At 44.3% G+C, this 22,425-nt stretch overlaps 1 protein-coding gene across 1 annotated transcript; it reads right to left on the bottom strand.

Moving 5' to 3' along the window:
* Positions 1–331: 331 nt before the first annotated feature.
* Positions 332–20,696, bottom strand: LOC132829670 (transmembrane protein 25). Its single transcript, XM_060847017.1, has 9 exons — positions 20,548–20,696; positions 16,845–16,959; positions 15,439–15,750; positions 12,078–12,368; positions 9,661–9,792; positions 6,676–6,709; positions 5,829–5,941; positions 4,392–4,484; positions 332–627 (listed from the first exon to the last, which is right to left on the bottom strand). The coding sequence occupies exons 2-9, from the start codon at positions 16,915–16,917 to the stop codon at positions 554–556; spliced, it is 1,122 nt and encodes a 373-aa protein (XP_060703000.1). The 5' UTR covers positions 16,918–16,959; positions 20,548–20,696; the 3' UTR covers positions 332–553.
* Between the last annotated feature and the right edge of the window lie 1,729 nt (positions 20,697–22,425).

Here is a 22,425-nt window from a genome sequence, read left to right on the forward strand (position 1 = left end):
ACTGAACCTGGGTCACTAATGCTGTGAGACACAAGTGCTAACCACTGAGCCACAATGCTGTCCCAGTTTGTCTCATTGGAAATGGTCATTGTCTGGCACTTGTGTGGCGTAATTATTACTATGTCAGAGGTGCTACGTCAGGGCAATTTGTTAAAAGATAGCGGTTAAAAAAGCAACAAACAAACATGGCCTTTCAGCTTGTGACAGCTTTGAAGTTTAAATTTTAAATGATCTTTTGTCAGGATTAAGTCATGTGCTGGAAATGGCCTCTTTCTGAGTGATACAATTCAAAATGGTTCCCCAAAACAGACAGAAAAATAGTTTAGCCCAACTGGTTTCTCATTGCTTTAGTGAATGACCGGACTGGATTAACTGTGTGTTGAGGGGGGTCCACCTTGCTGTAAACAATCATTAAGTTGCACAAAGCACCAGCAGCAGCTCCAGGGAGTGGATGGCGATGGCTGGGACACTGAGGGCATTTTTAGGTAAAGCAGATCATAGTCCTCGTGGTCTGGAAGCCCCAATGTTCATGGGACATCGGGGAAGGCCATGCTTAAAGCCAGATTTCATCACTGCTCATACTAGAGACTTTGTAGATATATCCGTACATCGGGAAACGAACAAATCCTGCAGCAAAATAACAAAGTAAACTATCAGGTGACAAACATGGTAACCATATGCTTGGAGCCCTGTGCTGTCCATATTCCCAGGACATGAACAACTTCCTAAACACCCTGTAAATATGATCACATTCCCAAGTCCCTCACATACATATTAGCACATGCCAGAGACCCTTCTGTAAATATTAGCACATCTCACACCTCCCCTGCAAATAACACCACACTCCTGGAAACCCCTTTGTAAATATTAGCATATCCCAGAACCGCTCCACCCCCCCCCCTTAAATATTAGCACATCCCAGATACCACCCCTGTAAATATTAACACATCCCACAGATCCCTCTGTAAAAATGAGCACATCCCAGAACCACACCCCCCCACCCCCACTGTAAATAGAACCCTCCCACATACATATCAGCACATCCCAGGAACCGCCCATCCCACCCCTGTAAATATTACCACATCGCAGATCCAACCCCACCCCCCCCCATGTAAATATTAACACACTCCTGAAGACTACCTCCTCCCAACCTCACCCCCTCCAAAACAAATGAAATAGAATCAGTAGCAGGCCATTCAGCCCATCGAGCCTGCTCCACCATTCAACAGGATCATGGCCAATCTGATGATGTTTTGAATTCCACAATCCCATCTATTTCCAATAACTTTTATTCCCTCACCTGTTAAGAATTTATCTATTTTTACCTTAAAAATATTCAATTCCCCCTCCTCCAGAGCTTCCTAACTTACAGTTCCAAAATTACACAATCCAAACAGTTTTTCTCGTCTCCAGCCTAAAAGGGTGACCTCCAATTTTAAAACAGTGTCCCCTGGTTCTGGGATACACCAGAAAGTGGAAACTTCCTTTCAATGTCCATCTTCTGAAGATCATTCAAGATGGTATAAGACCAAATCCCAGTTCCAACCTTCCAGCTCAGCACCGCCCTCATGACCTGTCCCACCTGTCCATTGTCCTTCCCACCTATCCATTCCACCCTCCTCTCTGACCTATCACCTTTATCCTCACCTCTATCCACCTATCACACTCTCAGCTACCTTCCCCCCAGCCCCACCCCCTCCCATTTATCTCTCCACTCCAGAGGCTCTCAGCCTCATTCCTGAGGAAGGGTTTTTGCCCGAACTTTGATTTTCCTGCTCCTCGGATGCTGCCTGACATGCTGTGCTTTTCCAGCACCACACTCTCCACTCTAATCTCTAGCATCTGCAGTCCGCACTTTGTCCTGAGATTAAATTCAGTCAGACCTCACTCTTCCAAACTCCAGAGGATATAATCCCAGCCTGTCCTTGTAAAACAAACCATTCAATCCAGGTGTTAGTCTCGTAAGCCTCCCGGAACCACCTAAATATTTATATTCCTCCTTAACTAAAAAGCCAAGACTGTACACAGTATTCAAGATATGGTCTCTCTCTGTGTCCTGTATAACTGAAGCATTACATCATCACTTTAAAAATAAACCCAAAAGAACTGCAGATGCTGTAAATCAGAAAAACAGAAATTGCTGGATAAGCTCACCAGATCTGGCAGCACCTGTGGAAAGAAATCAGAATTAACGTTTCAGTCGAAGTGACCCTTCCTTAGAATGGGTTCTGAGAAAGCATCACTCAACCCCAAACATTAACTCTGATTTCTCTCCACAGATGCTGCCAGACCTGCTGAGCTTATCCAGCAATTTCTGTTTTTATTCGTCGCTACTGTAAAGTTCAATTCTTCTCTTCATAAAGAGATAGCATTCCACAATCTTCTTGGTTACACGCTGTACCTGCATGCGAACGCTTTGTGACTCATGCACCAAAACATTTAAATCCTTCTGCACCTCAGAATCTTGCCATTGTTGTCCATTTAAGTAACATTCTGCTTTTTCATTCTTCCTGAAAAAGGGGACAACTACATATTTTCCCCACAATAGACTCCATCCGTCAGATTTTCGCACACTCACCCATCCTGGCTATCTAAGCCTGCAACCCTGCAACCTGCTCATGTCTTTGTCACAACATACCTCACCACCTAACTCAGCGTTGTTGTGAACTTAGCTACCACGCCTTCACTCCTCTTATCTACGTCATTGTAAATTGTAAAAGGTTGACACCAAAGCATTTAACCTGAAGTATTCCATTTATCACACCCTGCCAATTAGAGAAAGTTCCATCTATGCCTACTGTCTATTTTCTAACAGCCAGCCAATCTTCTATCCATGTCTATGTTACCCTCTAAAATATGAACTTTTATTTTCTAAAATAATCTTATCAAATGTCTTCTGGAAATCCGAGCACACAACATGTGCGGCGTCCCCCTTTTCCACTATATGTGATACACTTCTAAAGGACTCTAATAAACTGTTTAAACATATGTTTGTTTCACAAATCCATGCTGACTCTTCCCAATTACCTTGAGATTTTCTAAGTGCCTTACCGTAACCTCCTTAATGATCAATTCTAACACCTTTCCCAAGACAGGAGTCAAGCTATAAGGGCCTACACTTTCATGATTCAAAAAGAACATGAGATCACACTTGCTACTTTACAATCTAACAGAATCTTTCCTGAATCCAGGAATCTTGGAAAAGCTAACACATCTACTGTCATTTGGCTACCTTTTTGAAGGCCTCAGATTGGAGTTGATCTGGATCAGGAGACTTGTCAGACCACAGCTCCCTCAGTTTATTCAGTACCACGTCCCTCACCATTGTAATTTCACTACACTCCTGCCCCTTCCACCTCCTGAACTGCAGTTGTTCCTCTCTAGTGAGGACACAAGCAAAATATTTGTTTACTTCATCAGCTGTTTCCTTATTATTTGCAATTAACTTCCTGTTTTCACTCTGCGGATGACCAACACTAACTCTGTCTGCTTTCCATGATGCAGCCACACCTGCTGATTTTCTCCAGCAATTTCTGTTTATGTTTCAGATTTATAGCATCAGCAGTTCTTTGAATAATTTTAGCTTTTAACTATTCTTACTAACTCCTCTCCTTTTGCAAAGATTCCCAGCTTTGAGATTCCCCAGCCTTGTTTTATCCTTGTAGGTAAGCCTCTCAGAGGGTGGTCATGCTAATGAGGGAATAGTTTCCGGGCATATGATAATACAACAAACTTTGGTTTAACCGGCACCTTGAAATGAGGTGACACTCTTGGTAAATTGGCAAAACATCTGTCTCTCAAATACCAGAGGTTTACTATATTAGCGCGATCACTGCGATGTCCGAGTAGTCAGTGGAGGGTGCGGGTGAGAAGGCTCTCTGCTGCTAAGTTGTACTTAAGACAAAGTTGTATTCTTATTCAATTGATTTATGCTGTAAATAAAGTATAACAGTGATGTGTATATCCCTCACATAACATTTCTACTACTGTATTTTTACATTGATTATGTGGACCTCTTGATTATTCGGATCAACTGGCACATTCCTGGTCCCAAAGGTACCGGTTAATAAAAAGTTTGCAGTTACAGGATGGGGTCTCTAGGGTATAGGGTATAGTTCTAGGGTACAGGATGGGGTCTCTAGGGTATAGGGTATAGTTCTAGGGTACAGGATGGGGTCTCTAGGGTATAGGGTATAGTTCTATGAACAGTGCAGGTCAATGGTAGCACCACCCAGATCCCCGAAGGAAGCTTCATATCACCATAGTAACTGTACATTGCTCATTTGTGAACCACAGTGTAGGAAAGAGACCAGATTGACTCATTTCATGTGAAAGGACTGACCACAGGTGAACATGGCACTATGCTGAGTCAGACTGTGTAAATTCCTCACCTCTAGAGTCCGCGGCTGAGACGTTCTCCTGATCAGAGAGATCTTCATGTGCCGCGTGGCTTTCAGACAGCGGTCTCGATCCTTGATGGGGCTCTGGTTCACAGCAGAAGGAATTGGCAACATTAGTAAATGCTCAAGAATAACCAAACTTTAAGAGAAAAAGAATTTCAGCAAGAAAACAACATGAGTGTGTGTGAAAATCTTTGAATGTCAACACACTGAGGCCCATTCAGCCCATCACCATGATGTTTACTGACCTCAATTCTAGGTCAACTCCATTGAAAAGTTCACATTGTCATTTTTAAATCCCTCCACAGTCTTGCTGTCTCTCCAATTACCTTCCTCTAATTCTGACCTCCTGAGGGTCTGTGATTTCCATTACTCTGCTACTGGTGGCTGTGCCTGAAGCTCAAACCCTGCAAATCCTGTTTCTAAACCTCTTCATTCCCTTTCCTCAGGACCACGGCTCCCAGTTTGAAAATAAGGGATGCCCATTTAAAGCAGAGATGGGGAAACTTTTTTTGGAATTCCCTTCTTCAAAAGACAGTGAGTACAGAATCTTTAAAAGTTTTTAAGGCAGAGATGGGACAGTTTCTTGATGACCAAGGGAATGAAAGATAACTGGGAGAATGCAGGACTGTGGAGTTGAGGTTAAAATCAGATCAGCCATGATCTTATTGAATAGCATAGCAGGCTCGAAGGGCCGAATGGCCTACTCTTGTTCCTTGTTCACTCTAAGAAGTTCCTTGAAACATGAACTCATAGAATCCCTACAATGCTGAAGCAGCCATTCGGCCCACTGAGTTCACACTGAACCTCGAACAGAGCATCCCACCCTAACCCAACCCTCCATCCTCTCCCTGTAATCCCACATTTCCCATGATTAATCCACCTAGCCTGCATGTCTCTGGACACTATGGGCAATTTAGCAACCATCTAACCTGCACATCTTTGGACTGTGGGAGGAAACCGGAGCACCCAGAGGAAACCCACGCAGACACGGGGAGAATGTGCAAACTCCACACAGTCGCCCAGCGGTGGGGTTGACCCCATTGAGCCATCAAGCCACCCACAACTCCTTAAAATCACGCCCCTCTGCATGATGTTGAACAGCCAGCTCTTACGTTACAACAAGGTCCTTTAGTTTGGGAGGACACAGTCCCAGCAAACCTCATCAATGGCAATTTCACTAATGGCAAATGTGGCAGATAAATTGAGAAAGTCAAACACAATGTGCACTTCTGACAGCGTGGACAAAGTTTACTTTAAAACCATAGGCAGCTGCAGATTAGTTCTGGAGGGGGCAAAAATATACCCAGTAAGCTCTTCTGCATTTGCAAAGGGTGGACTTGACTGTACCTCATTCCTTTAAAGCAATATAAAAAAATCAACTAGCGATTCAGAGAAGACCCACTCAAGATGAAGACGGTGACCTACCTGCAGGAGGTTGGCTCAGGTTATTCAAGTCTGGATTCAGCCGCAGATTTGACTGAAGTGAAATGGTTTCTCTCGGTATCTGTGCTTCATCACATTTAACATTTGTGGATTCACTACGTTGAGAAAAAGACAGGGCCATTTTATGGAAGAAGAGGATTTGCTCAGTATTATTATTCAAATTGTTTGACAACAAATTAAAGTATCTGGAGAAGGAAGACTGAGATACACCATTTTGATCAGCACAAGTAGAGAGCAGTGAACTGCCATCTCAGTCTTTCCCTCCATCCGTAACACCCATGTTTTGTTTTATGCCTGGCTGTGTGTAATGGGGAAGTTTATAAGGGAGTCGAAGTCTTAACTAATAGATTTGTATGTCAGTAATTTATGGTTGTTTATATGTAACCATCGTCTATTTATTTATAATAAATAGTAACTTTTGCTCAGTACAGAAACTTCTTCTGAGCTTTCTGTCAACCTGGGTCTAAAAGACAGATAAATTGGGGAAGTTTGCAAACTTTTATAAAACTTTAATTTTTGTGATGACTTGGAGACACTGGTGTTGGACTCGGGTGTACAAAATTAAAAATCACACACCAAGTTATAGTCCAAACACCTGATGAGGGAGCAGTGCTCCAAAAGCTAGTGCTTCCAAATAAACCTGTTGGACTATAACCTGGTGTTGAGTGATTTTTAAATTTAATTTTTGTGACAGTCTATGAACAGCAGGGTTTAAATTCCAGTGTGCTCCCCCGCTGAGTTGTGACATATACCTAAGGATCAAACCTGCATAGAGGCAATAAAGATGTGAAGTACAAACCAAAAGGTAACAATTGAGAACATTATTTACCTGTGAACAGCTGAGTCACAGTCAGGTTTTACATCTGGAACAGATTGGGGAAAAAAGGAATCAATTATTGTCCTGTGCACAGAAACTTCAGGTTCAATCATTTCCAAACCATCAGCTATCACTCAGCTGGTAACACTAGAAACTCCAAGTTGGAGGGAGTTGAGTCGAATTCTAGGTGGTTACCCTTTGCAGTACTGAGGGTGTGTCACACTGTCAGAAGTGCTGCCTTTCTGATAACATTCGAAACCAAGACTTCACCTGTTCTCTCAGCTGAGCAGAATTAAAATATAATTTGTAGAAACAGGCCCCGCTGCCTTGTGTCTCTCTTAATGTTCTCTCCGAAGCAACAAAACTCAAGAGTTCAACACATCTCAGGCAAAGTGACTCACTCGAATGGCACTGTCCACCAGGGCAAACATTCACCCCATCCACTGTGGACCTGCAATGGGTACAGTCTGTGCTGTCAAATACATGCGGTAACTTTCCAGTGATCTCTAACACAGACAAAGACAAGGGCAGCAGATACATGAACACACTAACCTGTAGTTCCCCTCCAAGCCATAAGCCATCCTGACTTGGAATGTTGTAAATGCATTGGAGGTTGTTCAGAGAAGGTTTCACCATACTGACATCAAAACCAGCAGGTTATCTTATGAGGTAAGTATGGGCAAACTGGGCTTGTTTTCGCTGGAGAGAGGGGCGAGGGGTAACTTGAATGAAATGTACAGGATTTTGAATGACCTTGGCAAGATGGATATAAAAAAAAGTGCTCCCTCCTGTGGGTCAGTTCAGAACTAGGGTGCACTTTTTAAAACGAGAGGTCACCTTTATAGGAGAGATATGAGGAGTCATGTTTTACCCTCAGAAGGTTGTATGACTTTGGTACTCTGTGCCTCCTAAGGCAATCAAGGTAGGAGAGAGGGAGGGGGAAATCACTGAATATTTTTAACAGAGAGGTGAACAGATTCTTGTTATTGAGGGGAATGAGGGATAATGGAATCAAGGCAAGACAAGAATGTGGAATTTGAAACACAGAGAGATCAACCGTCTGTGAATGGTGGAACAAGCTCAAGAATCTCAATAGTCCCCTTAATCTACCCCAACCCCTCCCACCACTTTACACGCACATGTCTAACTATCATGCTGTTCTTTCACAGTCACTGGGTGAAAATCCTGGGAACTCCCTCCCTAACATCATGACGAGCGCCCTGATATCCTAACCATCCCAACCTCCACCACCCCCCAATCCATGCCCACACCATCATGGACTAGAGTGGCTCACAATTAGGGACGGGCAATAAATGGTGGCCTAACTAGTGATGTCATAAGCTGGCAACTTAGCACACACTGATTCCATGAACTTTTAAACAGTTCTCGTATCTGAAGAGCAGTCAGCATGTCTCATGAACTAATAAAAACAATCAGTGAGATCATCACTAGATCACTATTTTTATGACTCTATGCAAATTAGCTCCAAAGGTTTGACATTACAACACCAACTTGACCACACCTGAGGAAGGATGTGAAAAATTGCCGGGATGGTTTTAGGAATAAGGGACTGTCCTTACAGGGAGAGACGAGAAAACCTGGGGCCGCTCTCCCTACAGCTGAAAAGGATAAGAGGAGATTTGATAACAGGATTCACATGAAGAAGTATTCAGATTATGGACAAAAACTGTTTCAATTGGCTGACAGATCACTAACTGGGGGAACAAGTTTAAGATTTAAAAAAACACACACAACATTATTTAATGTTTTTTATACTATACCTGTGGTTAAGATTTGGAAAACACTGTCTGTTAGGATGCTGGGTACAGACTCAATAGTAGCCTTCAAAAGGAAATTGGATAAACATGAGGCAAAATATTGAAGGGTGCTGGAGCTGAAAGAGCAGAATGGTGGGAGTAGCTGAATTACAAAAAGCGAGACTTGATGGGCCAAATGGCCTCTTCCTGTGGTGTACATTGAGCATACAGACACTCCATTAAGTCTGGCCTCCAGGGAAATGTTGACAGGAATCTTTCCATTGCAAAGCAACAGAACATTCAACAAGGTGCCTTGAAAAGGTTTTTACTTTTTCACATTGCTTGCAGGACGTGTGTCGCTGGTTGGGCCAGCATTTAGTGCCCATCTCTAATTACCCTGGAGGAGAGAGCCCTCCTGAAGAAGGGCTTATGCCCGAAATGTCGAATTTCCTATTCCTTGGATGCTGCCTGACCTGCTGCGCTTTTCCAGCAACACATTTTCAGCTCTGATCTCCAGCATCTGCAGTCCTCACTTTCTCCTGGAGGAGATAGCGGCTTTTCCTTTTTGAAACCACTACTGTCCATTTGGTGTAAGGAAACTCACAGTGCCATTAAGGAGGGAATTCTAGGATTTTGACCCAGTGACAGTGAAGGAAGGGTGATATATTTCCAAGTCAGGAGGATGAGTGGCTTAGAGGGGAAGATGGTAGCATTGCCATTTACCTGCTGCCCTTGTCTTTCCAGACGGTAGAGGTCATGGATTTAGAAAGTTCTTTCTGAAAAAAGAACAATGAGTTGCTGCAGTGCCTCTTGTAGATGGCACACACTGCTGGAGCTGTGCATCGGTGGTGGATGTGGTGTCAATCAACTGGGCAGCTTTGTCTGGATGGTGTCAAGTTTCTTGAGTGTTGTTGGAGCTGCAGCCATCCAGGCAAGTGGGGAGTATTCCAACACATTCCCGACTTGTGCTTGTAGATGGTAGGCAGTGTTTAGGAGGTGAGTTACTCACCACATTATTCCTAGCCTCTGACCTGTTGTAGCAGCCACTGTTCTGCTAAAATACTATCAGTCATTTTATCAGGGAGCAAGTGCCAAAAGCAGGACCTTTGCCATGTTCTCATACTCAGCAGTTACCCATGAGTCTGCAAGTGGCTTTGTTGACGGGACATTTGCTCCACCTGCGTCTCTATGATAAGTTGTCATTGGCCAACACATTGGAATGTCCCACTGAGTCTCTCACCTGCTCGTCCCTTCTTCCTCCGATATACAGCACACAGCACAACAACATTGAGGAGCAGGATACTGAGGAGCCCGATAACTCCTGCGAGAATGATAACTAAAACAGGCACTTCAACACGTGAATGGAGGAAACCTGGGAGAGCAAAGCAGAGAGGATCAGCTGGCCAACTGTTTGCACAAGTCCCTCCCAAACTGGAAAGAGAGCCCTGCATTCACGTAGTGCCTTTCACACTCTCAATGGCTGCCAATTTGCAGACAGCAAGCTCTCACCAACAGCAACATGATAAAGACCCGATCATTTTTGATTCGATTCCCTACAGTGTGGAAACAGGCCCTTCAGCCCAACCCGTCCACACCGACCCTCTGAACAGTAACCCACCCAGACTCATTTCCCTCTGACTAATGCACCTAACAATATGGGCCAATTTACATGGCCAATTGCACATCTTTGGAACATGAGAGGAAACCCAAGCACCCAGAGGAAACCCATGCAGACACAGAGAGAATGTGTAAACTCCACACAGGCAGATGCCCAAGGCTGGAATTGAACCTGGGACCCTGATGCTGATAGGCAGCAGTGCTAACCGCTGAGCCAGCGTGCCACCCTATTTATTCATTACTGATTATAGAGTCATAGAGATGTACAGCATGGAAACAGACCCTTAGGGCCAACTCGTCCACACCAACCAGATATCCCAACCCAATCTAGTCCCACCTGCCAGCACCTGGCCCATATCCCTCTAAACCCTTCCTATTCATATACCCATTCAGATGCCTTTAAATGTTGCAATTGTACCAGCCTCCACCACTTCCTCTGGCAGCACATTCCATACACACACCACCCTCTGCGTGAAAAAGTTGCCCCTTAGGTCTCTTTTATATCTTTCCCCTCTCACCCTAAACTTATGCCCTCCACTTCTTGACTCCCCCAACCCAGGGAAAAGACTTTGCCTATTTATCCTATCCATGCCCCTCATAATTTTGTAAACTTCTATAAGGTCACCCCCTCAGCCTCCGACGCTCCAGGGAGAACAGCCCCAGCCTGTTCAGCATCTCCCTGTAGCTCAAATCCTCCAACCCTAACAACATCCTTGTAAATCTTTTCTGAACCCTTTCAAGTTTCACAACATCTTTCCGATAGGAAGGAGACCAGAATTGCACGCAATATTCCAACAGTGGTCTAACTAATGTGCTGTATAACATAAAATTAGAGGATAAATAGTGTCAGAAGTCACATGACATTAGGTTATAGTCCAACAGGTTTAAATGACAAACTTTTGGAGCAGCAGGATAAATATTGATCAGGGAGAACTCGCCTTTTCTTTGAAAGAGCGCTGTAGGACCTTTGTTATTCCCCCACCTGAGGTGGAGCCTCCAGTTAAACTCAAATCTGAAAGATAGCACCTCCGACAGTGCTGCACTCCCTCAGGACTGTGCTGGAAATGTCCACTTCTGGATTAGGGTTTAAACAGGTGAATGATCAACTCTTATCTGGGGTTTGATGGCATAGTGGTAAAGTCACTGCGGTAATAATCCCAAGGCCCACCAAATGGTCTGGGGACACATGTTCAAATCCCACTTTGGCAGAGGGTGGAGGTTAAACTCAATTTATTAAACCTGGACAATAGAAAGCTCATCTCAGTTATGATGACCATGAAATGCTTATCGATGGTCAGAAAAATTCATCGGGTTCACTCATCTCCTTCAGGGAAGGAGAGTCTGCCATTCTTAACTGGTTTGGCCTACACGTGACTACAGACCCACAGCCAATGTAGTTGACTCTTAAATGCCCTCTGACACCCTCCTCCAATGCAATTAGGGACAAATAGCAGCCTTGGCAGGGACATCCACATCCCTAAAACTTAGAGCAGCATGGTGGCTCAGTGGTTAGTACTGCTGCCTAACAGCACTGGGGACCCAGGTTTGATTCCAACCTTGGCTGACTGTTTGTGCAGAGTTTGCATATTTGCCTCATGTCTGCATGGGTTTCCTCTGGTTGCTCCAGCTTCCTTCCACTTTCCAAAGATGTGCAGATTCAGTGGATTGGTCATAATAATTTGCCCATACTGTCCAAGGACATGCAGGTTAGATGAATTAATCTTGGGAAATGCAGAGATATTGTAGTGGGGTAAGTATGAATGGGATAGCTCTTTGGAAGGTCAGTATGGGCTGAATGGCCTGCTTCCCCAATGTAGGGGATTCTATTAAATAAATTAAAGACTTGAGACAGGAGAAAGTGCTAAACCAGCTCCCCCATTTAATTAGGTCATGGCTGATAACCAGGAACTGATCTCCCTGCCTTGGCTCCATATCCCTTTAATATATCACTGACAGAATCAATTCATTTTGGAAAACCAGGACTTTGGAATGCTTCGAAACAGGTTTTATAACCAACAGCAGATTTGTCACACAGTTTACCTGGGAAAGAAAAGGAGGATTTGGTTGCACCAAACTCATTGCCGGCGGTGAAGGTGTAGTTTTTGGCCAGGCTGGATAACTGCACATGGACCGTGTGATTGGTTAGCCATGGGTACGTCTTAGTGTCCAGGATCATGAAGTGGGAGGTGTTCACGACGACGTGTCCACTCTCGTCCACCCAGGTAATGGTGGCTGGAGGGTTAGCATGAACCAAGACAAAAAGGGCGAGGAACAGACCAGAGTCATTGTGTTCCCTGTACTCAGCATCCATCTGCACAACTTCGGGTTTAACTGGGAGACAAACACAGAGAGGACCAAGAGATATCATTTAATGGCACAATAACAACAGCAATTTATATTTGCATTGATCTAGAGTCGCAATTATACAGCACAGAAACAGACCCTTCAATTCAATTCATCCGTACTGACTAGACATCCAAATTTGACCTCATCCAATTTGCCAACACTTGGCCCATCTCCTTGTAAATCCTTCCTATTCATATACCCATCCAGATGCCTTTTAAACGTTGTCATTGTTCCAGCCTCCACTACTTTCTCTGGTTGCTAATTCCACCCTCTGCGTGTGAAAGTTCCCTCTCAGGTCCTTTTTAAATCTTTATCCACTAGGACTCTGAACTTCATTTAAATGCATTACAGCACCATTAAAGTAAGGAAACTTCTCAAAGATCATTAACAGACAAAACTGAGTCCAGAGGAGATATTAAAATGGGGTTCCAAGGGCTGGAACAAGGAGACAGGTTTATAGACAGTCTGAAAAGGAGGACAGAAGGAGAGAGAAAGAGAAAAAAAAGGAGATAGAAGAAAGAGAGAAAGAAAAAGAAGAAGAAAGAAGAAAGGAAAGAAAAAGGGTTGAGGGAGGAGAGAGAGAGAGAGAGAGACAGAAAAAGATCGACAGTTTTCGGGAAGAAATCTAGAGCGAAGCGTTCAAATAGCCGAAGGCGTGCTGACTAATAGTGGATCATGAAATGTTTGGAAGCAAACACAGCAAGGAATGAGAGAGAGAGAGAGAGAGAGAGAGAGAGAGAGAGTGAAAGAGAGTGAGACAGCTAATGTTTAAGGTCAGTGAACCCTCATTAGAACCTTCTCTTTTGGGGAACATTCCCTCTGTTGCTCAGTATAGATGCTATTTAACCTGCTGAGTATTTCCTGCCTTGTCCATTTTAATTTCAGATTTCCAAATTTGCAACCTGTATAAAGGCAAGACTTTTTTTTGGAGCAGTTTTATATCCTCACCACTTTGGTGACAGCTCAGTTCACCCACACAACTCTCAAAACCCACCTCACATCCCTGCTCACTATCAGTCAGCTCTCTTCACCTACCCTCCAGCCAAAGGGAATTTGAGGCATTGCAATGGGGGTCACATCTCGGAAACGACTGGGAAATGCTGTCTTGTTCACTCCCTGACAACTAGTTACAACCTCAACTGAGAGATTAGAATGTTGACTTGGATATTCAGAGACGATTCACTGAGGAGATCTGTGACTATAAGTCATGTAACACTCCCATCAGACTCCAGTGCATGGATGCAGTTAGTCTTTTAGTCAATGATAGAATCCTGATACCAGGAGCTGAAAAATAACAGGTCTGCCTCCAGCAACACCTTCAGTTATACAAATCAACCCAAGTTAAATACACCCTCAAAGTCTCAATTTCACACATGCACCTTCTATTATGTTTTAAACCTGTTAGATGTGTTATGACACACCTCTGGCACAGGTGGGATCTGAACCTGGGTCTTCTAGTTCAGAGGAAGGGACACTACCGTTGCACCACAATAGGCAATGTCATTGGTTGAACAAAGTAATATAACGCCACTTCAACACACCACTGTGTTCCCTGGCCAACATCTCTCTGTCACAGACTTGCTGTAGTGTTCCAGCGCAGCTCAGTGTAAGCTGGAGGAACAGTACCTTATTTTCCATTTGGGAACTCTACAGCTTCCTAGACTCATATCAAGTTCAAGAATTTCAAGGTTTGTGGCACCTTCTTCCATGTCCTTACCCCAACCCCCATACACTGAGCCTTGTTATCACATGGTCTGCTATTGCACACAGCCTATTATTAGCCACTAATAGTCCCCATTAAAAGCTAATCATTTTCCCAGCCTGATCATAATCCATTCCTTTGTCTGCCCAACCATTCTCTCTCTCTGGGCTCTACCGCCACCCATCACTTACTCCTTGTCCCCTTGCCTCCCACCCTACCTTCTGCATATAAACCACCATTTTCCTAGCTATCATCAGTTTTGAGGAAACTCTGATTTCTCTCCACAGATGCTGCCAGACCTGCTGAGCCTTTCTAGCAATTTCTGTTTGTGTTTCTGATTTCCAGCTTCTGCAGTTCCTTTGGTTTTTGTTCTGGAGTCAGACCATATGACACCGAGGTGGTACAGTGACCTTTGACATACTTCACGCGCGATAGATCAGAAATGTTTATAAACTATGGAAGCGCCATGCGAAAGGGCAAAAAAAATTAATGCGGTACCAAGAGAAGTAACCAAATACAGTACCATTCCACCTGGTGTACATACATCCTTCAGGGAAGGAAACGTTTACCCTTTTCAGGAGGGTCGGTGTGGACTTGTTTCCACACTGTAGGGAATCTAATCTAATCAGTCTGGCCCCACCCCAGATCCACAGCAAAGTAACTGACCCACAAAGAGTCCCTTTTTAGTTAAAAAGAATGTGCAAGGGAATGAGGAGAAAGCCGAGTATTAGTTAAATGAATATCATTATCAAAACTAACTGGTGAAGGCATAACCTTCTTCTGCGCCTTAACATTTATAAGGCATCTGGATGGGTCGGTGAATAGGAAGGATATGGGCTGGGTGCTGGTAAATGGGATTAGGTCAGCCTGGGATGTCTGGTTGGTGCAGATGATTCAGACTGAAGGGTTTGTGTCCCTAGTCTATGACTCCATGCACATTTTCCACTTGGGGCAGGTACTGAGGCCTATAAATGGGAAGGACAGGCCTACTGTCCCAGCACAGTGTGATGGGGAACAGCCTGCATCCCCTTCTGGTGTGGCCGCAGCAACAGAACCTGGTGCTTCAGGCCAAGCAGAGGAGCCTCTCAATGTCAAGAGAGATGTACAGATGCGTGGGACACATGTTGCCCCCCAGGGGTCAGTGTCCCTCATCAAATTCTTGTGTCTCCCCAGCAGCCAAGAGAGAGAAAGCTGGTTTTAGATGCACCATCTCCTTTGGCCCCTGAGCTTGGAAATAACATTGCCAGCCTATCCTTCTAGCTTCTCCCCATTTGGTACCATTAGGGTTTAAGTGAGTTGAGAAGCCCCAGTGATGGTTGTGGAGGGATCGGTGGGTGATTTCCTGGTGCTTACACTGCACATTGAGGATGACACTGGCATTCTCAGTTCTTCCAGTGACCGGGTCAGTCGCTGAGCAGTTGAGTTCCTTGTCCTTCCTGTGGGTGGTGATCACAAAGGAGCTGAAGCTCTGGTTAACAGTCTCACTGGAGCTGGGAATCAGCATTGTCTGGTTACTCAGCTGCTTTTTACCGTTCAGGTACCAGGTGACCACGGGCACCGACTTCCAGCCATCCATCCTGCAGGTGAACTCCTTTGTGATGTTCTCCTCCAAGGAGACCACGGGCCGAGGGCGCCCGTTGAGAAGAGGAAATGGCTCCACATTTTCTGGAAGCAAAAAGCAAGCAGCAGTAAACAGAGGGTCACTCCGTTAGAACGCCTTAACATTTACCGGGGGGCAATTCCGTGGCTTCAGATACTCCACCAGAATCTTACGGTTTTCCAAGCACAAAGCCAGGGCATACATCGAGTTATTCTACACACGGGGCAATACGATTCAGCCAAATCCCACCATCACATCCCCACACAATTAACTTCACATAAACAGACCTGCTGCTCATTATCACATTGCTGCTTGTGGGATCCTGCTGTGCCCACATGTGCTGCCATGTGTCCATTACAACAGCAACTGCGCTTCAAGGTCAATTCATTCGCAGACTAGCTCAGTTCCCCTGTCCCATCCCAGAACTGTAACCTGCCAGGTCGGGGTGGTGGTTGGGGTCTTGGAGCAGAGGTTATCATTCCATGGTCCGAAATTCTGGCCACCCCCTCTTATCCCTCCCTCATCTTTGGGGCATAGAGGCAACGTGCTGTGTTCCCTGCTGGGTCTTGTTAATCCAGCACAGGCTGAAAGGCTGAATGGCCTACATGTGACCTCCAGCAGAGAAACAGGCCATTCAGCTCCATTGATCTGTATTGGTGTAACTGCTCTGCATGATCATCTATTCAACCCTCCTTCATCTCAGTCCTCCAGCATACCCTCTATTCTTTCCTCCTCCATGTGAATATCTAGTTTTATCTGAGATGCTGTTCACCAGCATTTACACATTCTCTCCAATTTCTCCTAAGTCCGCTGTTGGAATTTTTCCCATTTGTCTCATGTCAATTGCACCAAGATTTAGACTCTCCCACTACAAGTGGGAACATCTCCCCTTCAAATCCTTCTGAAGTCTAAAGGCACCCAGTGAGACTGCCAAACCTTCTCTGTTCTAGACTCCCAGCCTTTCATTATCCATAACATCGGTCTGGGGACAGTAGATGCCGTTAAGTATTTACTAGGCCATCGATGCCGTCAGAAATTGGAAATTGTAACTCGTTCCTCAATGGCTGCTCATTTCTGAGCAATGGAGGTCAAGGTGGTCAAGGGAGCAAAATCACTAAAACTACAAGGAATGAGAATTGGTCGGTTCCCCATGGAATACCTGAGCGGACGTAGGTCTCCAGCTGCAGAAGTAGGAAGGCTCCTACGACATTGTCGCATCCAGCCACTCTCATGTTGGAGGCTGCTCACCTGCAATCATTACATCTTCCCTGGAACTGGATCAAGAACAACATCATTTGGTAAGAGACAGAATTTGCATTTGTTTGGCACCTTGCAACACCACAGACTTTCACCAAGCCATCACAAAGCCAACTCAGTGATTGTGAAATACAGCTGCTGTTGAAACACATGACACATAGCAGCCAATGTTTACACAGGATGATCCCTCAAAGAGCTGTTTCTGTGACATTAGTTGAATGGTGGATGTTGCCCATAACATCAGAAAAAACTCCTCAGCTGTTTTTCAAATAAAGCCACTAAGTTCCCTTGCAGTGCATCCTCAGTTTAATGTCTTATTTAAGAGATGGCATCTCAAAGTGACAGTACTCTATCAGTGTGCCATTGGGAGCGTCAGCCTTGAGTTAAAATGAGCAATGAATTCAAAATCATGACAATGCAGGAGGGACGTGATCTTTTTAGATTTAAATGGAAGTTTTTTTTGTTTCTGTTGGTTTTTGTTTCAAATTTGTGCACATCACTGTGTCGGTAGGTGAGTGCACTGAGGAGCTTGTCACAATAATCCAGGCTGACAGTGCAGTGCAGAACGGAGTGGAGGGGGGGCGGTGGGGGCAGCACTGTCAGGGCAGCTGTCGTACAAGCTCTGATGGGGCTATTTTGAAGAACAGCAGAGTTTTCACTGTTATCCTGGAAAATAGTTAACAAAATCAGATTATCAGGCCATCGTTTGTGGGAGCTTACCGTATGCAAATTGGTTGCATATTTCCCACATTGCAACAGCAATTACACTTCAAAAGGTTTCCATTGGCTGTTTTGTCACATCAGGGTGAAAACCAGGAAGTAGAGATTTGCAGTCTATTGGAAAGGATGTGCTAAAGGGGCACTTAGTAAACATCAACAGAAATGCACATGGATCTATGGAAGGGGCATAGCATGTGACAAACATGCTGGGATTGTTTGAGAATGTAACTAGTAAAATAGATGAGACTGAACCAGTGGATATATTTCATATATCATATGGATATATGAAATTTTCAAATTACTTTTGTTCAAGTCCCACTTAAGATGCTAGTGTGCAAAATCAAAGATCTTGGGATTGGTGGTAATGTACTGGCACGGACTGAGAGCTGATTAGAAGACGGGAAATGGAGTAGGAATTGAGTCTTTTTCAGCATGGAAGGCAGTTTCAAGAGGGACAATGCAAGGAGCAGTGCTTTGGTTCCAGCTATTCACAATATACAGCAACAATTTGGGTGAAGGAATCAAATGGAATATTCCCAGGTTTGCTGATGAAATAAAACTGGGTAGGAGTGGTGTTGCTGAGGAGGATATAAAGAGGCTTCAGGATTATTTAGTCACGTTCAGTGAGTGGGCAAATACATGACAACCACGCTATCATTTGTCCACTACAGCAGGAAGGACGTAATGGCACAGTGTTATTTAAATGGTGATAGATTGAGAAATTGTCAAAGAGACCTGGGTGTCCAGGACAAGGAGTCATCATCTTAGGAGATGGGTAGGCCATTTCAGACAGAGGTGAAGAGAAATGTCTTCACTCAAGGAGTGGCGAATGTCTGGTGTCCTCTATTTCAGAAAGCTGTGGTTAGAAATCACTGAATATATTTAAGATAAAAACAGAGACATGTCTGGAGGCTAACTGTATCAAGGGGTATGAGAAGTAAGCAGGAATATGGTACAGGTATTGAGATACAGGTATGGTATGGGCAGCACGGTGGCACAGTGGTTAGCACCGCTGCCTCAAAGCGCGAGACCCAGGTTCAATTCCCGCTCAGGTGACTGACTGTGTGGAGTTTGCACGTTCTCCCCGTGTCTGTGTGGGTTTCCTCCAGAGGCTCCGGTTTCCTCCCACAGTCCAAAGATGTGCGGGTCAGGTGAATTGACCATGCTAAATTGCCTGTAGTGTTAGGTAAGGGGGTAAATGTAGGGGTATGGGTGGGTTGCGCTTCGGCGGGTCGGTGTGGACTTGTTGGGCCGAAGGGCCTGTTTCCACACTATAATGTAGAGAATCAGTTGTAATCGGATTTAATGTTGCTATGATTGGCTGAATGGCTTATTCAACCACCCTTTTTTTATATGAATGCAGTCATTTCGTTTTAATATAGAACATTTAAAAGTAAATATTTCCCTGGACGGCGGCCAACCAAACCTTCACCTCATGTCTCATAATAGGATAAGTGACCAAAGATTTGGAAGGAGGAGGATTTTTTGTTAGTTAACCCAGTTCTCTTATACACCTGTTCAGTGATGTTATTACACACCTCTGGAGCAGGTGGCAGTTGAACCCAGGCCTCCTGGTTGAGATGTAGGGAAACTACCTCTGTGCCACAAAAGGGAGGAGATTTTAAAAATTGCCTAAAGAGGAGACAGGTGGAGAGGGTTAAGGAACAAATTCCAGATGCATGCAATTCCCACCAGGGAACCAATCAGGAACGGTAACCACAGCTACCTTTTTCTCTCCCAAATTTAACAAACGTTCAGCTTCATTGTAACCCTCTGGTTACTATATAGCCTGAAATCAGCACGAATTAACTCCGTGAAGCCTGAAATTGATCCTCGGAGAAGCCTGGATCATTTGTTTGGGAAAAACTGTGAAGGACATGGACTCATTGGTGAGTCTTCAAAACTTGCTCATGTTAGCTCTGATATCCAATGCATTTATTTCACAATTTTCACACTATTGCATGGATTTTGGTTCTAAACAGTTCATACTCTGATGATGCTCCTCTGACTCCATCTATTTCCTTCTATTTCTTCCTCCCTAACAGTTTCCCCTTAAAGCAGTTATGTGATTCACCAACACTCCTTTTGGTAGTGAGTCCCACATTCGAAACACTCCTTCAATAACAAGCTGCTCCTGAATCCCAGGTTGGGATTCAATAGTAATTATTGTCTATTTATAGCCAAGTGTTTTACAGGTCAAATTATCTTCTCGACCCCCTTCGTAATAGTCCAGGCCTCGATAAACTTCATTGCTCAGTCCTCTCTTTCCTAAAGGACCTCTGGCCTGTTCAGTTTTCTTCTGTCCTTGTAGCATTCCTGTAATTCTCTTCTGTGGCTTCTACATCTCCAATCTCTCTCTTCCAAACACAGCCCACTGTAGGAACATCAGTGAGCACATTCAAGCTGAATTATGATCCAATTCAACAGGGAAAGGCCAAACACAACAAACCCTCAAATTTGTAATCCGTCTCCATTCGGGTAATCAGGATCTTCCTGCATTTCTGCAGGTCCAACTCCCTGTTTTTCACTAAGACCCCCCACCATTTCCATGAGAAATGCTGAGAGGGAGCCCCTCTCATCCAAGGTGGCTATATCCCTGGCAAAGGTCCATGGCCGATAATTTACCTCCTTTCTCTGCAAATATAACCCCAATCTGTAAACGTGCCCGAGGAGCACTTACTAACAACAGCTGGGTACATTGTGCCCGAGGCAGATACCAGAGTTGGCCTCACCAGGGCATTTTTATTTCCGGGGATAAGAGAGAGTGCAGGGAACAAGACCAGGACCGTCACATAGATAGAGACCTGGCCATTGTACTGACTTCTAATCTCAGTGTATGGTATTTGGTTTACGAGGAAAGCAGAAACAAAACAAAATGATCTCACCTCTGGGCAATATTCCAGGGAGAGAGGCTGACAGCTTTGTGCTTTATTCCAATGACCCAGGATGAGGCACTCTGGTCCTTTAACGGTGAGGCATCCTCCTCCTCCCCCCTTCGCTGGTGTTTGTATGGCCTTCTCTGCTGGCAGAACTGCTGCTGCTGCTCTCTCTCTCTCTCTCTCACGTACTGCACTGCAGGGCTGCCTTCAGACACACTTAATCAAATCCTGATTTCATGATTCCCAAGCTTCATCAGCCTGTAGTTTTTTAACCCAGTGCCCAGGAGGAGCTTGAAGGCACGTTATCACCAGGAGAGAAGCAATAAACATTGAAATCCCTCGCCCCCCCGAACCACCCCTCTACTCTCTTCTCTCTATACTCACCCTGCTCTGTGTCCTCATCACCTCCTCTCTCTCTCTCTCACACGCACACACTCTCCATTAGGGGCTGCCAACTTTGGATGGACGGCTGCCCAGAGATTTTTTAAAAATTGTCACACTTCCCTCAAACGCCTCAGCCTCAATGGCCAAGCACATACACATCCTTCAGCAAGCATCTTCCCAAGCCCAGAGATTTATTCACCCCCAACATTACTCAGCTGGAAAATACCCAAACATCAAGCACCCCATCTTGTTTATTCTTCCACAGGACATGGGCGTTGCTGGCTGGCCAGCCCTTACTGCCCTCAGTAGTTAACCTGGTGAAGGTAGTAACAAGTTGCCTTTTCACACTGCCAATCTATTTGGTGTAGGGATAATCACAATGCTGTTAGGGAGTCCCAGGAATTTGATCCAGCGACACTGATACTTCCAACTCAGAATGGTCAGTGGCTTGGAGGCTACCTTGCAGAATTCCCATGTATATATTGTCCTTCTAGATGAAAGTAGTCGTGGGTTTTGAAAGTGCTGTCCAAGGTTCTGTTTCTGATATTTTTACAATGAATAAACTAGTATTATGAAGATGCAAGTCTACTGTACCTTTAAGAAAGCTAATAGTAGAACTACCTGACAGCACCAAGTGTTCTCAACAAGATACAATGTAGCATCTGGAGACAAAAACAGATTTGAATTAGGCCAATCAGTTTAAATTATACTCCCCAAAGAAATACCAAACTCCAACCCAGTTTGTATTTAGTATATTGATAATCTTGAAAGCCATTGACACAATCCAGTGCTTTAAGGGTATAAGACTGGGGAAAATTGAACAGTTGGGAGGAGAACTGCCAAGTCACCAACATGTAAAGACTGGCTGAAAAAATACTTCTCTTAAAGGTACCTTTATCAATCAGTAACCTGTGAAGCAGAATCCCCAAGAAGATAGGGATACAGAGAAGAATGGAAAGCTGCCTGGTTTTGAATAAGAAGTTTTGTTTTATAAATCTTAAACAGGGGTTTTATCAGACTCGTACATAGAAGGGAAGATAAAAAATATAGGTGAGAGGAAGGAGTTGTAAACAGTTGTTAATTAATTACTCTGTCATACTTAAGAAATAAAGTTGTTAATTTTTATTTTAAATAGTTTTTGGCCTCTTGAATTTTCACAGATTACTGCAAAGGATAATTTTTTTCTGTGTTGTTGGTTTAAATTAAACAGAGGGGTTTATCCCGTGTCTTCACAGTTTGGGGGCAGGATTTTGAACTGGTTTAGACAGATTTGAATAGATTTTGGGGTATGAAAGTTCCCAGCAGATTTAAATATTTGCAGGTTAGCGTCCTAGATCTTTAAGCAAAACGTTGGTGAATGTCCACCTGCTATCTTTCTCCGGCGCTTCTCTGTGGAAGTGATTAATGTTTAACTCCTGAATTCTCCTGATGAGATGGCAAATTTTCTCTCCCTTACTTATGGGCAGTGGATCTCACCCCTCCCCTCGCAGCACAAACTTA

Source organism: Hemiscyllium ocellatum, chromosome 29 (assembly GCF_020745735.1).
Source record: "Hemiscyllium ocellatum isolate sHemOce1 chromosome 29, sHemOce1.pat.X.cur, whole genome shotgun sequence".
Taxonomy (NCBI): domain Eukaryota; kingdom Metazoa; phylum Chordata; class Chondrichthyes; order Orectolobiformes; family Hemiscylliidae; genus Hemiscyllium; species Hemiscyllium ocellatum.